At 33.7% G+C, this 17,899-nt stretch overlaps 1 protein-coding gene across 1 annotated transcript in view; it reads left to right on the plus strand.

The window, feature by feature from the left end:
- Positions 1-8,379: 8,379 nt before the first annotated feature.
- LOC123673959 (transcriptional regulator ERG homolog) overlaps positions 8,380-17,899 on the plus strand; it is a 46,756-nt gene continuing 37,236 nt past the window's right edge. The window contains exon 1 of the mRNA XM_045608742.1: positions 8,380-8,680. Within this exon, the coding sequence (XP_045464698.1) occupies positions 8,605-8,680 (76 nt within the window). The 5' untranslated portion in view covers positions 8,380-8,604. The remainder of the gene's footprint in view (positions 8,681-17,899) is intronic.

Below are 17,899 nucleotides of genomic sequence, written 5' to 3' on the forward strand. Positions count from 1 at the left end.
GTAATAGGAAAAGTCCAGATTTTAAGCGATGAAATAACTCGACTAGTTTTTTGGTGGATATTGTGAAATCAAAGAATAATATACAGATGTTTATTTAGCGATCAAGCACAATTTACCAGAGATGTTATTAATATTTAAAAAAATCAAATGTCTGCGCCAATCCAAATCCTTTTGCTGCATAATACGCCCATTTCCAATACAGGTTTTCATTTCATGTTTGGTGTGGTACCTATTTATAATAAAAGTCCGTACGTGTTATCACCCTTTTTAACTTTAGTGAAGTTTATTTTTATTTTCTTCAAAATATTTTACCTTTTTTGCTATATGCAGCTGTTAATGTCGGAGGATTGTATTTTCAACATTATGGGGCTGCACTTCGTTTCAAGGCCAATGTGACCAATTCTTTGAAAGAGATGGACCTCATTACTGGCCAGCAAGGAGCCCCGCTTGAATCCTATCAATTATTTTGTTTGGGGTTTCTTGAAATCATAAGTTTTTTCTCGACACGAGTAAACGATAGCATGCATTTTCAGAGAATCGAGAACACTCAAAATAAATTGAAAAATAATCAATAAATGATAAGAAAATCGATAACTTGTCTAATTAAATGAGCACAGAAATGCATTAAGCAGAATGGTAGCCATCTTGAGCAATTTTTGTGAAACTTTTTTTCTTTCTTTCAAAGGCTCTTTTATAGTATTAAGGTTTTTTATTAAGATGTTATGTTTTTTAGAACTCACTTTATTGTTTATTTTCAATTTAGTTATTCGCTAATTGAAATCATTGAAGATTTTTCCAATTAAAGACCTCTGCAAATCTCTGCATTTCGTTGTTTGTCAATTTTGTGACCCAAAAAATTCAATAGAATGGGTAAATCTAATGAATACCGAATGAATTTATTTTTTTTTTAATATTTGGTTACTGTGTGGTCTGAATATTCAGGTTTTACCTAGGGTTCAACTAGATTTATTGAGTATTATTATTATTTATCAACTTTTCCTAGGCCAGTTTTGAAAAAAATTCAGTTACTATGTCTGTATGAGGTAGTTGTTGCAGATAATAAACGTACCAAATATCATGAAAATATATAGGGTGTTTTGTTTCGAAAGTTATAGGTGAGAACCTCTGTATATTGATTATAAAAATAGATAGACCCTTCAAATATAGATAATTTGGCCTCTATCAAGCCTAAGCTAACGCCCAATTACCAATGAATTTCATTTTCATTTGTTACAGAAATTTGTATAATTTATATTTGAAAAAACCCTAGTTTGTATAAGAACTTCAAAGCTAACCGAAATAAGGAACAAATGATTAGGTACACTAATGACTTTCACTGAAAAAAATCCAGTAGAATGTTTTCGCTTCCTGTTTATCGTAGGTATCAACTATCAGTAATAAAGAAGTTATGAGAATTTTTCATTTTACGCCATTTTTAATTTCCTCTAATGGCTTGAAAACTCAAAAAAAAATCTTGAGTAAATTCTACACTGCCGTATAAAGGTTTTTACCAAAAATTGGAAGAATCGATCTAACGATTTCCGCGTTGAATCAAAATAAATCTGTACTGAAAAATTATCATTATTATTGATGATTCTCATAGTAAAAAAAAAAAGAAAATTTTATTTTTTATTGAAATTGTTATGGTTTACATTTAAAAAAATACAAGTTTGTATTATAACTTCAAAACTAATGGCAATGAAAAATATATCATCGCACCAGTAGATTCTACTGAGAAAAGTTTCTGTAGGATGTTTTTGTTTCATGGTGATAGTACCTCGGATAGCACTAACAATAAAGAAGTTATGACAACTTTTCATTTCACGTCATTTTCCAATTTTGTCTTATAGCTTGAAAACAGTTGACTTTATCTTTTTATGAGGTAGCCGTTTTTCACCAAATTAATTCTTTCAGAAATCAGAGACAACGAATTTGGCACACCCTGTTTAAGTAATTAAAAAGTTGAAATAGAATAACTGTCATTTTAAATTAATTTTCCTCAAGACCGAGTCAATCCAATAAATATATATATATATATATACGTTTTTGCGGACGAATCATTATTTTTTCAAGAATAATTGTACCTACCACTCATAGTTCCATTTGAAACATGAATGTAGAAAAAAAAAAATTCCACTCTAGTAGTTATCAACTTTGTTGAAGTCACTGTTAAATCACAATTGATATAGCAATGGCCTTTATTCATATCTCCAAAACTTTATACATAAAAGCATTCTCTATTCAGAGATTGAGATCTCATTAGTCATCTTTGATTTGAATGCACACTCCACGTACCTAATTATTAGTCATACAATTTGATTAATATTTGCAGCTGCATTTAGGGTGGTTCTTGAGTTAACATTGTCGTGGGTACATACTATTAGAATATCTAATAAGCATTTTTTCACCTTTCACCTGTATTTGATGAAAAGCTTTATCCGTAAGTAGTTACATAATTTTTTGGAGAAAACAATAACTCTCGTGCAACCTACAGAATATGTATATAACCAATAATCCTTTGTTCTTCCAATTGTAGTAGAATTCTTGAAATTTTTACTCATTTGGCTCCCGACTTTACCGCAGTGAAAGCATTGTGATCTCTTTAAAAATGAAAAAAAGTTTTGATTTCAGATTTCGATATGCATGCGCAAGGTGAAATAGTTCCCAGTATTTTCATATCTCGTGGTCTATTTGGTGATGAAAATTGGTATTGTTTGATATTTGGATCGGGTATTAAATACTACCATAAAAATTTCAACTTTTTCAATACGGTGGATCAAGCACAAACGAAAATACCCGATATAATAGTGTTTGAGAACAGTAAAAAAAAACGTACTGTAAAGTGCTTACTTTTGCCGAGAAGAATCCATTATCAAAGAATATTTCTTTCAATATTTCAGGATATAAAATAAACAGCTTTCTATTCTGTAACACCCAATAATCAAATTTAATGCCGTCATTAAAATTTTCCAGTAGTAGGAGCCTATTGGTACCTGCATCGTTTAATGTAGGATTAAAACTTAAATGAACGTTCTTGAAACTGGGTGTAAATCAAATAATCCCACTGGAGATAATAGGTTTCTATTCATTACATTATGGTATATGATGAAAAACAATTCGAAAAAAAAATAAAATAAGATAGTTATACCATGGATGAAACTATATCTCTATTGACATAAATAGTTTAAATTACAATTTACATCTCGTGGTATGACAATTTCAAAAACAAATCTACAAGGTGATAATTCCCTGGAGCAGTTTTCGTCCAGAACTTTTTTGGTGGACCAATGGTAATTTGAAGAAATTTAAAAAGAAACTTAGACTCGATAGTCGATACTAAACTTTTTTGTTTCCTCTTGTTTTGTAGTATCTTTTGAGTAAAAAAAAATGAACACTTATCTAGAAATCCTAAGGCAAATCCAAATTATCATAAAAATCCAGTTAGTAAACAGAGATGAATGAATTAAATTTCAGCTTTGTTGTTTATTTTGTTGATCTGTATTCATAAAGACTAAAAAAACACCCAGTATCTTGAAAACAAAGGGTTTGCGGGCCTATGCATGTTTATAGGACATTTTTTCCTAAAAATGATCCAAGGAATATCCCGAGGATTGAGGAATATCCCATTTCCATTTGTAACTTCAAATCAGGAACATTCTGTATATCTTCTTCTTTCTCAGGTGCTTTCTCCGCGAAGTTGGCAATCATCATGGTTATTTCAATTTAGGGCCTCTCTGCATGTAAAATACCTATATTCTGTATATAAAATACGTTAAAATTATAAGAAAATTTCAATTATGTTCTTTGTATTGATAAAATTTCGAGCTAGAGCGTAGAGGTGAGATCAGTTTTTCTAATAGTTCACAGTGGATAGTGGTAAACATATTGAAAAGGTTTGGAAACACTTTTCTAGTGCCGCACTCATATAAGCAAAGAATTTTATATACCTTTATACAAAGCATTCCTTAATAATATGCGAATACTTGATGGTCTGATTCTACATGGAAAATTAATTATAGCCAATTTGTTTCGGGAATTATGGTCCAAAATGTGCTGTTGTAACATAGGCCGAAGTTTAAGGAATAAATGAGAATTTAATTAGTGTTTCCGTAACTATTTGAAATTATCATCCAATAAATTTATGCATCATATTGACAAAATCGGTAAATGCTTATATGAAATGCCTACAGTAATCCAAGAATTCGAAGCTACCGATATGAAGATTTGACGATAAAATTATGGAATAACGAATCACCTGTCTTATGAATTTCTTCAATTGAATCATCAAAACATTTTGGGTATAACAATGGTTGGAAAATAGTTAAATATACCAGAATTTAAACTATTTATTTATTAGATATGTGTATTTGAATGTTATTTTTCATGAAACTGAACTATTTTCATAGTTTAATCTACTCAAATTCATGGATCGATTGATATATGGCTAGATCATGCCTGAAAACTTTTTCGGTGTTTCATTGAGCACTTGTTCCCTGGACTGATCGCTCAATTATTTCATCACAAGGTCTGTATTTTTAGAATTTTTAGCGGAGATCGTTCTTGAACGATAAGATTTCACCCAATCCATCTACAAATTCTATTCTGCCTATCCGGCCGCTGATCGTAAACGCGATAACTCTCAAACTCAAATAGTTTTCAAGGTGAGTTCGGCCCATGAATGACGTAAAATTTATTAAAGAGCTAAATGTTCCGGTCGAAATTATTTTTCTCGATGAATACAGTTTCCGAAATTGAATATATTATACTTATATGTAAAATAACAATTTTAAGCACCATGCGAAATTTCATATCGAGCCCATCACAAAAAAATGACATCAATTCAGGAGCTTTGAGCATTTGTTCTATACCTTTGTATATAAAATAACAATTTGAAGCTTCATGTAAATTTCGTGTTTATAGCTTAGTTAAATCAGAAAATCCAATCCAAATGTCGTAATAATGGGTGTTTTTCAAGAGGTCAAGAACTTCAAATCGAGCTTCAAATAATAATACCAGACAGAAATATTGTTGAAATGAAATGAAATTAGCTCCAATATAGAAACGAACGTATCAGATCGAGCTTCAAATAATAATACCAGACAGAAATATTGTTGAAATGAAATGAAATTAGCTCCAATATAGAAACGAACGTATCAGATCGTGATCTGAGAAATCGATATGATTCATTTCTATCCCATCGAAATTTGGTATTCTGTATCCAATTCTTTTTCTATCGGCAAATATAATTCGTAATTAATATTCATGTTAATTCCACTTGAGTTACAGAATACCAATTCGAAACGATTCCGGTGCATTTCTATTCGATCCATAGCATCTCTATTCGATTTGAATTTAAAGAAGAGCTGAATGCTTCAAAAGTTGCATGAACCAATGACCAGGGACAGGGAATAAAGATTTACCACATGGATTATGCAATAAATTGCAAGTTAAGCGTGCTGTATTGCAAATCCTGCCATCTTGTTGGAACCAAATGTCGTCGATGTTCAGCTGATTAATTTTTGGAAACAAAAAATCTGTCAGCATGGCTTGATGATCCATATACGCCAATTTCGCTAATTGACTATGCCATTTAAACAGAAATTAACTCAATCGCTCATCACAATTTCTCGATAAAAATCCTCTATTAACTTCACGAACAGATTCATTTCCACAATTTGGAAGCGTTCTTCTGGCCTAACGTAAATGATTCTTGATGTATTGCTAAACCTTTCTGAAAACAAAGTTTGATATTCTCAACTATCGAATCAAAGAAAACAACCATCCATCGAAACTTCTAATAGAGCTAAAAAAACACCCGTTAACAATGGAGAGAGCAGTCAATGAATTAAGGAGTTTTTAAGCGCTCGTTATTCATGCGCCAATTGTACCTTTGGATATGTGTATCTATTAACACTTCTATGATCTCCAAGGATGTAATTGACTCATGAATAAAGCACCTACCTGGAGGTTCGTACTTCGTACTTCATTGTTTTTCGAGATTTGGACGAAACAGCACTCGAAAGCTGCTTACTTCACGTCAGTGCTTTCCTAATTTTATTGAAATTATAATAGATTTTAAAATTGAACATTTCCTCACTTTAAATAGATATTAGAAGAAATGTTTTTAACTAAAATGACACTCCGCCAGTTATTTATGTCTTTCTTTCCTAGGTTTCGTAGGTACCTATCTCATCTGTTCATTCGAAAAATCATCTAAGCTAAGTTTGCAGATTACCTTTAACCTGTTATTATATTGATGAAAAAATTTATATTTTTCATATGTACCAGGAAGATTTGATTTCAGATTTTTGTTCAGAAGACTAAATTCCATAGGTTTATTCGACAAATGAGGAAGTTCTTAGACGTGTTAATAAACAACGTGAACTGTTTGAAGTGATCAAAAAGAGGAAAACAGCATATCTAGGGCATATAATTCGAAACACGAAATATCAGTTCTTGCATTTGTTAATTGAAGGCAAGATCGAAGGTCGGAGAGGAATCGGACGGAAGAAAATGTCTTGGCTGCGAAACATCAGGCAATGGACAGGACTACGCGATGTACAGTCATTGATACACACCGCCAGAAATAAATAACAAATGGAAAATTTTATCGCAAACATCCATTAATGGATATGCATTGGAAGAAGAAGAAGATTCGAGCTGAAGTCTATACACTGTGTCCGTAAAGTATGGCACAAATTCATTTTTAGCTAAACAGACCATTTTGGGAAATAATCCTGAAACACATGGATTTTTATTTTAATTTACTGTATTTTAAAATAATAATCTAATATACAGGGTGAATTACTTTTGAGTAATGACGTCAACGTCATTTTTTTTAAATGCACCTCCATTTTGTCTCAATTTTCCGATTACTCTAGCTGAGCTGATTCCAAAAATGTATCACATGTTGATTCGAATGGGTACAGGGTGGACAAAAATACAATAGTTCTGTGTGTGCTCATAAAGCAACGCGTAACATTCTTTATTAGTTAAATTAACAATTTTATCAAAAATACTTATTGTCTAGCGACAATTGATTTGAATGTACACCCTGTAGTTTGTTACATTCATTACATGTTTTTAAATTGACAAGAAATAATTTCTTTCATATTCTGTCTGCTTGACCACAAACACCAAACATGTTTGGAAACAGCTCATTTTTATTAATCTAAAAAATGTAACAAACTACAGGGTGTAACATGCGAATCAATTGCCTCTAGACAATAAGTATTTTTGATAATATTGTTAATTCAACTAATAGAGAATGTTAAGCGTTACTTTATGAGCACACACAAAACTATTGTATTTTTGTCCACCCTGTACCAATTGGAATCAACATGTGATACATTTTTGGAATCAGCTCAACTAGAGTAATCCGCAAATTGGGACAAAATGAGGGTGTTCCATTTGATGAAAATGTCGGTGACGTCATTACTCGAAAGTAATTCAGCCTGTATATTAGATTATTATTTTAAAATACGGTAAATTAAAATCAAAAATCGACGTGTTTCAGGATTATTTCTTAAAATGGTCTGTTTAGCTAAAAATGAATTTGTTCCATACTTTACGGACAAAGAGTATATGCGAAAATTATTAAAAAATTACATGAATACGAATTTGAACAAGCACGAAAACGCTTTTTAATTTAATTCATTGCTTATCTCATATTTTTCAATAATTTCTCTGCTATTTATACCTACGTTGGCAATTTCCTTGATATTTCAATTATGAATACAATTCTTAAATTATGAATACATAGTTATTTGAAATATGTTAGCGGCAACTTTTCATCAATAACCATATATTTAGTGGAAAATTCGACTCATTCTCATAAATGCCACTCAAGCGAAAATTCACGAAAACAAGACGTAAAAAAATTTTAAACGGGAATAGATTAAGCCTTCCGAGATAAGAATTAAAACCGAAGCAATTCATTCCTCAAAACACGAAAACGAAACAGACCAACTTATCGAGAACTGCAAACCCCTCGTTATATGAGGTTTTCCACCGGTCGATTTTCATTCAAGCTCCAGTTTTCGCCGAAGGGGGCCATTTTGGAACAGTCGTCCATTCGGATAAGCGTGAAAGGGTTTTCCACGACAATATTATTCAAAGGAAAGCGACGGCATCGGATTTGAGCCTTATCAGTGATAGAATTCAAATTAATCAACTCCTCTTCCCGACTATCTACGGCACTCATCGCCCAAAATATTGTTCCGCTGGCAAATAACAGGAAAAAAGGCGGAAAAATCTCCAGATAACAATCCCCGCTCGGAAAATGATTCACCCCACCCCGCGGAAATTCGGATCGGGGAGGGGTTTGTTTATGACGCAATAATGCCCCTACAGGAAAGACCCCTCATTGGCCGTCGCACCCCTTGCAGACTCCGCCCCCTCGGGACTGCCGATCCTGGATCACGTCTGGAAATATCATAGTTTGAACGTATTTTGGCCGATGTCGAATTTTTCGTGAGTTCGCGATGAATTTTCTGAGATACCGAAGCTGCGTTTCACGCTGCTAGTTTTGAACGAACTCGATTTGTGACTTTTGAATTTCTGGAGAGGTACAGAGGATTTTCCGGGTTTTCGTTGGGTATTGCGATGTTGGACATTGAGCCTGCCGCCGACTACCTGAGCAGAAGTACGACGTTTGGAAATTTTTCCATGCTATTTGCTGGTAAGAATCTATCGAGTCAAAGAAATTTAGAAAATAGGAAAGAATCAAATTGCAATAGCTTCAGCAGGTAGCAATCACTCTATGGTCCATCAGCTTATGGGCAACATATAAATCGATTTCAAATTAGACTGTGTGTTCTGTATTTTAATGTATATTATACGACAAAATATGCATTGTGATTCTAATTCCTATAAAATTATGTTTTTCCAAAGTTCTGAATAGGCAATTTCACATAGGATGATACACAATACTCATCTGTCCCATTTCAATCTTTTTTTTATTGAACATAATTACAATCCTTTTTTATCCATATCTATTTATTATTTACAAGATTAGGTATACATATACCTAATCTTTCTGTTCACTGTACATACATGTACACATTCTTTATGTGAATTTGAAATGAGTAAGGTTTTGGTCCTACTAAATCCTCAGATTATTCTTGTTTAGTTTTATATTGTTCTTGACATTTCTTTTTGAGCGCTCAATATCTGAACAAATCGTTCATTATATCGTCACAATGTCTATCATTTTCGAATTTTGAAACGGAGATGGTCTAAGACGATAAAGTTCGATTCGAATCCGTCCTAAAATTCGATTTTGCCCTTCCGGTCGTATACTTTCGAACGAAATGACCTGATAACTTGACATTTTCTAGCCTTGTGCAGAATTTGAACTTTATCGCCCTTAAAAAAATCAAGAAGAATATCGAAAAAAAACCACCTAATATTTTCATGACATCAATTAAATTGAGATTTTGGTGTTCATAAGAAATAACTATTTCAAGCTCCTTACAGTATTTCAAGATGATGATATCATCTGAACTATTGAACACTCAAGATTAGGGTTTTATGGCTTTATGACTTAATATTCAAGCTATATTTGACTTGAAATTCAAGCGACTTGACTTGAAATCAACTCAAGTTCAAGTCAAGTATTTATTTATTAAGTAGGTACTTGACTCAATATTGAAAAACTACTACTATTAATTCTACTTAATACTTGACTTAACATCAGGGCCGCCGCCAGACATTTTAGCGCCCCGTTAAAATATAATTTCGCTGCCCTTTTTTTCCTAATTTGAACAAATTTTCTTTAAAGGAAGCTTTGTTATTCTCAGTCATCTTTTCAATTTCATATGAAATCGTATTTTTCAATTTAAAATCACCTTGTCAAATTTATTTAACGAAGTTCTGTCGATTTCATCCAAAAATTCCCTGCATTTTTCAAAAGTATGACATTGTATTTATAAGACTACAGTAAAGGGACAATGTAGTTCTTTACGGCGCAAGGTCTTGTTTTATTAACTGACTTTGCGCCCCTACAATTTGGCGCTCCGAAATGTCCGGCATGCCACTCCTGGCGGCGGCCCTGCTTAACATTGAAAAACTACTACTTGAGTTGATTTCAAGTCGAGCTCAAGTCAAGTAACTTGAATATCAAATTGAGTAGCTTGAATATCCAGTCAAGCCGTGAATCCCTATTCAAGATGGATATTGGAATAGAAATATCAAATATTTTCATAATTATACTTAAAAAAAATGATCATTTCAAGCTTCCTTCCAAATTTCATGTTGATTGCTCCTTAAAAGCTCAAGCTGAATATCGTTACATCGACCGGGTTGAAATTTCGCAATAAAATATAAAATAACAATTTTCAGCTTTATGTCTTATTTTATATTATTCACCATTTTTTATATTATTCACCATTCCAAGAATGTAATTAATTCTAGATGTATACTTCAATTGAATAGATGATATTATTATTATTAATATTATTATACATCAGAATCTTAAAAAATTCATTAAGAATCTTGGCCTTTTTGCTGGATGTCATATGATGTTACCTTGAACTATTTTCGGTATGTAATTCTAACAAGGGTCAAGGATTCCTTGATAGTAATATTTATGAAGAAATAAAAAACATCGAAACTCACTAAGTAGAAGTTTTTTTTTTGTGAAAACAGAGGGAATCCTCATGGACGAACTACCCTACCTTATGAAAGGTGGAACAGTGTGAGACTCTTACTCATTAAACATGAGCTGAACGGTCCTTTTGGGGGAGAGTGAGTGATACTGTGCGCCATTCAATGACTCAAATTTGACCCAATTTGAAATGCAAGCTTTGGACGTTTGAATCTAGTGGAAGATTCGCCGTAGTCAATGGTTTCTCTGACTAATCGGTTGGGGTATTTTATGGCCTGTCCAAGAATTTTGAGAGCGAATTATTGAATAAATTTCTTCAACGGTGGTAGGTTTGCCTCACATGATTTGTAACTGCAAATATGTGTAAATACCCAACACGTTGAATCTAAGTCACCGTGGGATGGGCAATGGTTATATAGGTATAGTATATCCAAAGTCTCTTGAACTAGTCCATGAAAACGCTTGGCCTCCTTTGAAGTGGATACCGCGATCTACTAAATACCGGGGTTCATTTGAAAGTATTGCAAGGCAATAACTCCACTGGACCCAAAGGAATTTCTGGAAATTGGGACAAACCTTGTATAATCGAAATATTCATCTTCCTCCAAGTGACTTTCGATATACTATACAGGATAAGTTTGTTTCGAATTCACATGTTGCTGCTACGAGAGAGGGCAGCGAAAATCACCATAATCCAGGTGCTGGTTGAATGAGAGTTTCTTCCAAGTATTTCACTTGGGATTCCCAGTTGATATCACGTGCTTAGGTTTGGACGTTTCCGAATGGTTTGACTAATCTCCGTGACAAAAGAATACCAGTGTTTTTTCTAGGTTCACTTTGATTGGCCATTTACTGCGCCATTGTTCCAGACGTCTTACGTCGTCCTGAAGGTATTTGGTTCCCAGATGGGAGATTTTTGACCTGGCCATGTTAGCAGCGTCATCTGCGTATTTGGCTAGAGAAGTTCAGCCAAACTAGGGGTTGGGGATGTCGGCTAAATATAGAAGAGAAGACAACACACTACCTTGATGGACTCCGGCTTCGAGATTTGTCGGGTCAGAGAGACTTGAAAATTTGGAAGAAAGGAACGGATGTCTTGACATACGGTGTACACGAGTATGTGATATTCAGTTCCAGTTGTTAGAAAAAATTAGATGAACACTTGACCACGGTTTTAGATTATGTCATTAGCCAGGTCATATATGGACTAGTCTTTTGGATCTTTACCATGTTTGGATGGAGTTCCAAAAACAATACAAGATATTAACAAGCGCCATGAGGAGTTTCAAAACAATTTAGATAATTTATTCGATAGCACAGGCTGTTGCCTTGGAACGGATGAAAATAGAAGATACATTATTTCCACAAAAACAAAGAGAACCCGACCGTCCAGGGTGTTTAGCGAATGTAGAGAAAAGCTATCAGAGAAGAGAAACAAAAGAACAAATGTGTTTCGACAATTGATCTTTATCCCTTACTACACAAGATTCTATTCAAACACAAGAAGATGACGATGAACCTATGAAGCATTTGGGATTATTTTTTTTATGAATTCTTCAGACAGCAGTAGAAGCACAAAATCTGAGCTATTATGAATGCCGATAAACAAATCTTTAATTCCACGCATTCGCACTCAGAATAATGAATAGAGATAGACCTGAAGACCCCCTTCAATTTTTGACGAGAAGTTACCCCCAAAAAACATTAGCACTTATTTGGTAACACCTTGTATGAAATAATAATTTCAAGTTTTAAGCGAAATTTCGTTCTAATTGTGTTGCCATAGCCAGAAAATTCGATATTCAAAAGAAATATTTGATATTTGCCTAGCAGCAGATCCAACTAAGTTGAAATTTAGTTTTTGTGTGTCAAATAATCACTCGAATGTTCATGTATAAATTTCAAAAAGATCGTATCATTAGAACACCTCGTCTAGTTTCCAGATAAAATAACCAGCAACAATGACAATAAACCACATCTAAATATATATTACATACTATACAGGGTGATTCACCGGTATGGCCTATTAGACATTTATGGAAAACTAATCAAAATTTTGAGCTGAAAATTTGCATATTGGGGTTTGAGACAATGCTCTTTCTCCCTAAAATATTTTCAGATTTCCTGTTATACCGGAAATAGACTACTACTTCCTTATTTCAAATGGCATACCCAGTATATTATTGCATCATTTGATAGCTTTTTTTATGACAATTTCGGTAATATGCCATACCTTGGGTAAAAACTCAACGGTTCATGAGTTATCGGGATTCTTATAAAAAAATTCAGCAAATCATCACTTTTTTCGATTTTTTACTATATCATGGCAATCAGTATCTAATATGTTACTCAATTTTTTCATAAAAATTCGACTTTATTTGACAACATATTCACCTTGTACTGAAAGGCTCCTTTCAAAACCTGTTCTGCAGAAAGATTCCTCTTTGCTTTCCAAATAATCTTCTATCTCGACAGTCACTTTTTCATTAGAGCCAAATATAAAGTCAGCATACTTTAACCGTTGTTGTCGATGGAGCAGAATCTGAATAATTCTAATCACACCATTACTTGTCTCGCACAGTTTTTTTGCATGAAAAACACTCGGTTCTCAATACACCAAACGCGTTTTTATAGCTACAACAAATGAAGCCTTAACCTTTTATATCTAGATCCAAACTCAATTCTATTCACCGAAATTTAGACACACATCTTTTGAAGGTTGGTACTAACGATGAAAAAATGGTATGGCACCTTTGCGGCACCATATGCGTGCCAGGCGTGGGACATATTAAAGATGTTATACCTTGTTAAACCAATTTGGTAACAATTTAGATCTCAATGATTTCAAAAGCTCAAGTTCTTGGTCTGAAAGTTGACCTATTCAACATTTATTTGGTGTACTCTCATATTCACTCCTTGATAACTTCCAGACCATTCTAATATCCCCATTATTCAACCACCAAGCTCAATTCCTCATTATTCCTCACCTAATTAAAGCACTGGAGACGCGACCCTTGGATACTAACTACCCCCAGGATCAGCTCGCCGACCTCCTTCTGCCCTGCCAAGCATCAAGCAAACTCCTATAGTGTCCAGCGCCAAGGGCGTTTAACTTGTTACCCAAATTCAATAATGCAGTCAAAGCTTTGCGGTAGTCAGAAATTTGCGAATGGCTCACGCCTGAGTGGATGACATCACTGGCTTCCCGCCTCGGGACTCTTGATAATGGCGACAGAATACACGGCAGGACTCGCTGGATGAATATTGAACGCCTGGAGGTGTTGAATCTCTGCCACGGTGTAACGTGTTAGTTTCAGCGCCAGGAAATGACAGTGCTCCCCCTCTGGTGTATCTCTATGGAACGTTGGGCAAATATTATGCCGGGTTGTACAAGGGAAGAGGATGAATGCCTAGTGTGGGTTCTATTGAAAATGTTTTCTGGCATTTTTAGGATTTTGCGTTCGGAGAATGCCTTTATTAGTGATTGTTGGTAATACTTGCTTGGTGAGCTTATAGGGTTATTCGGAATATTCTATTTTGATGTTCAATGACGGTTCTTAATTAGCCACCGTGTTTTTGTTGAATCAAATACCTACTATCAAATTCCAGAATTAAAGAAAAAAAGAAAAATTTGCTGAATTATTTATGATCTCGAGATGAATTCATCATTTGCAGCTGAATACTTGGAATTATCTAATCCTCGACATGTTTCAATAAGAGAAGAGTAAATAATAATTTTCCTGAATTGGACCGTTCAAAGGAAAATGTGACATTCCTTGGATAATTTTGAGAGAAAAAAGTCCTATAAACGCTTTGTTTTTGATATACTGGGTGTTTTTGTATTCCTATATTTTTTCGAATCTTAATAAATTTTCCCTACAGATTGGGTAAATAAGTACCAAAACTTAAAATTAATTTATTCATCACAACTCACTAACTGGATCTTTAATGGTTTAGAATTTCTGATGGCAACTAGAGAATTGTAGCAGAAAACCACAAAAAATCGAAAAGTATTGTACTGGACCGAAGTTCCTTCTATACATTTTTCTAAACTAACAGTTGGCCATAAAAAAGTTTTAGAGGAAAGAGGCAGGCACAAATCCAGCAAAAATGTCCTCTTTCGATTTGCATTTAAATTTAGCATGTCACATGAAAACTTGAAATAGCTAAGGCAAATTTAAGTTGTAATCATGTGAAGTGAGGATGTAATGACATGAGAAATAAACTTGAAAAAATCAACATACAGAGTGTTGAAACTGCATACAGTTTGTTTTCGACATACGAAAACGGCTCCATGTTAATAATAATAGACTTATTTCTTAAAATGATATTTACGATCTGTGACATTCAGATAATTAAAATATTCGGTGGGTACCAAGGTCTCCAGACTTAACACCGTTAGATTTTTCCTTTGATTACATTTAAAGAACAACATTTATCATTTTGAAAAATTTTACGGTATTCAATCCAGAGACCTTGGTGGGCACCGAATATTAAAATTATCTTAATTTATCCATATATCATTATATTCATTTCAACGCAATAGGAGATATATTGAAGGACTGTAGTGTTGTCTCGGATGCTGATGACGCTGTGTTGTTGTTTGTGGATGACTCGTGGCTGCAAATTTATGACAAGGCTGAACAGGGTCTCAAAGAGGTTTATTGTTGGTTGAGCAATAGCTTGTTGAGCCTCAATTATGAAAAAATTTTAAAAATTAGTGAATCTTATAAAAAACGAATTTGACATATTGCATTGTAGTATGGGGATTTGCCTATAACAGCGCCTTGAAAAAGCTATCAATAACCCAGAACGCATCTTTGTACATATTGTTTAAAAGACCATATAGATTATCTTCAGATGTTCACCCAGCTATCACCTATTTTAATAAAATTAGTTATCCGGTTGATACGGCACTGGGCAAATATAATACAAATCAACAAAGGAAAAACTTTCAGTGTTCCGTTCAAACCTACAAACGTTTCCCAAAGTTGAACTAATAAGGTTGTGGTTTTCACCAAATCAATTCTCTCAAAAATCGAGCCCGAAAATGTGCCATTAATTTTTTTCAATCTCAAAGGGATCAGATACAATCGAAAATACTCATGTTGCAAAAATATTTTAGCTCAGTAGAGAATGCCACAACTTCAATTTTCTCAATTAAAATGAGCCCAGTTCACCTTTAAAGTCTAATAGTCACTCGGGACAGCCTGTATACCTGTGTAATTATGTGGCTTACAAGGAAGCAATTGTTAAAAAAAAGCTCCCACTTCATCGCTGCTCTCCTCATTTTTCTTCTCTCACATTTTCAGGAAAACCGTTTCGATAATTCAAAACTACATCTGATTAGAATAAAATCCTTGATACAGGGTGATTCACCACGATGGTCTTTTAGACGTTTATGGAACACTAATCATAATTTTGTGCTGAAAATCTGTATGTTGGGGTTTGAAACAACGATCTCATAATTATTTTCATAACTCTACAACTTCCGCTTATACCGAAAACAGACTACTACTTCCTTATTTGAAATGGCACATCCAGTATATTATTGCATCATTAGATAGCCGTTTTGATGACAAATTCAACAATATGTCATACCTTGGTGAAAACTCATAGGTTCATGGGATTCTCATGAGAAAATTTTGGCGACGAGAACTCACATCTTTTCGAATATTTCTACAATAATAGTTTTTTTCGAAAAAACATTTTTAATTTTTAATTTTGCAAATACATAGTATTATAAGACTGTTTTCAATTTGGAGAGATTATAAACTTAGAGAACTCAAATTCATCAAGATTTTCAAATTAGAACATATGTTTTTTATTATTTCAGTCAATTCTACGTATGAAAAAAGGGGTTAATCAAGCAACACACCTGAAATAAATACTTTAAGAGTTATCGAGGAAGAACATTAAATGAGGAAAAATCACAATTTCTATTGTGAATTGTAATTAATTGTTCGTTGATATTGTTGGAGAATCCATAAACCCATTAATTTTTCAATTACGAATAATTGATTGGAATTCATGAAATGTCGAATTTAGTTATCGAAACATCGGATTTTAGTTTCTTTCTGTGTTTTGCAGAAATCGCTGACTACTTCACACGGAAATAGCAGTTTTTTCTCATTTAAAGTTCTTCATCGATAACTTTTAAAGTATTCATTTAAGGTATAGGTGTTGCTTAAGTAACTCCCCTTTTTTATACTTAGAATTGACTGAAATAATAAAAACATATGTTCAAATTTGAAAATCTTGAGTTTTGATGATTTTGAGTTATCCAACTTCATGATCTTCTGATAAACACCCTGTACATTTTTGTTTCAAACCGCAAAAGTCTTATAATACTATGTATTTGCAGAATCGAAAATAAAAAAGATTTTTTCGGAGAAAACTTATTCAGCAGAAATATTTAAAAAAAATGTGAGTACTCGTCGGCACCAATTTTACCATAAGAATCCCATTAACTCAAAAACTGTTGAGTTTTTACCAAGGTATGACATATTCCTGAAATTGTCATTAAATGAGCTTTTGCATTATCGTGCAATAATATACTGGGTGTGTCATTTGAAATGAGGTAGTAGTAGTCTGTTTCCAGTATAACTGGAAGTTGAAGAGATCTGAAAATTTTTAGACAGAAATATCATTGTCTCAAACCGCAACATGCAAATTTTCAGTACAAAATTATGATTAGTTTTCCACAAACGTCTAATAGGCCATCGCGTTGAATCCCCCTGTTTTATCAGAGAAAAAGAAGATATGAAAAAACTTTTGACACTCATCAGATCCCAGTCCGTGGCAACTACTGTAACAAAACCAATCCCTCGGGATGAAAAGCGGGACATATATCAATTATTCCCGATGCTCCCATTGTCACCGCTTCGAAAACTTATGCACACATTCCGCTTTTTCTACCCGAACTGCTGTTTCTGATTCAGAATTGCAGATAGAGTTGAATTCCATTAAGAGGCGCATTCATACTGTGAATTTTCATTTGGGATCATTGAATAGATATGTCAATCATGGCGTGAAGATCATTTCAAGCGGGCGTTGTGGTTCCCCTCCGAAAATCTTAGCGTGACATACGTCGTGTACAGTGGCGTGTCTACACTTTGGTAAATAGGGAATTATAATATGAATAATACAATGGGGTACAACTTTGCTTCCGCCGTTTTTCATCGAAATTCGAGGCTTCATTGTAGAAAACTGGTTATACATTTATGATTCATCACTGGCCACTACCTTCTCCCATCTTTCGGGCAGCGTACGAATCCCGCGTTGAAAAAACTT

This window comes from Harmonia axyridis, chromosome 2 (assembly GCF_914767665.1).
Source record: "Harmonia axyridis chromosome 2, icHarAxyr1.1, whole genome shotgun sequence".
NCBI classification, from domain to species: Eukaryota; Metazoa; Arthropoda; class Insecta; order Coleoptera; family Coccinellidae; genus Harmonia; species Harmonia axyridis.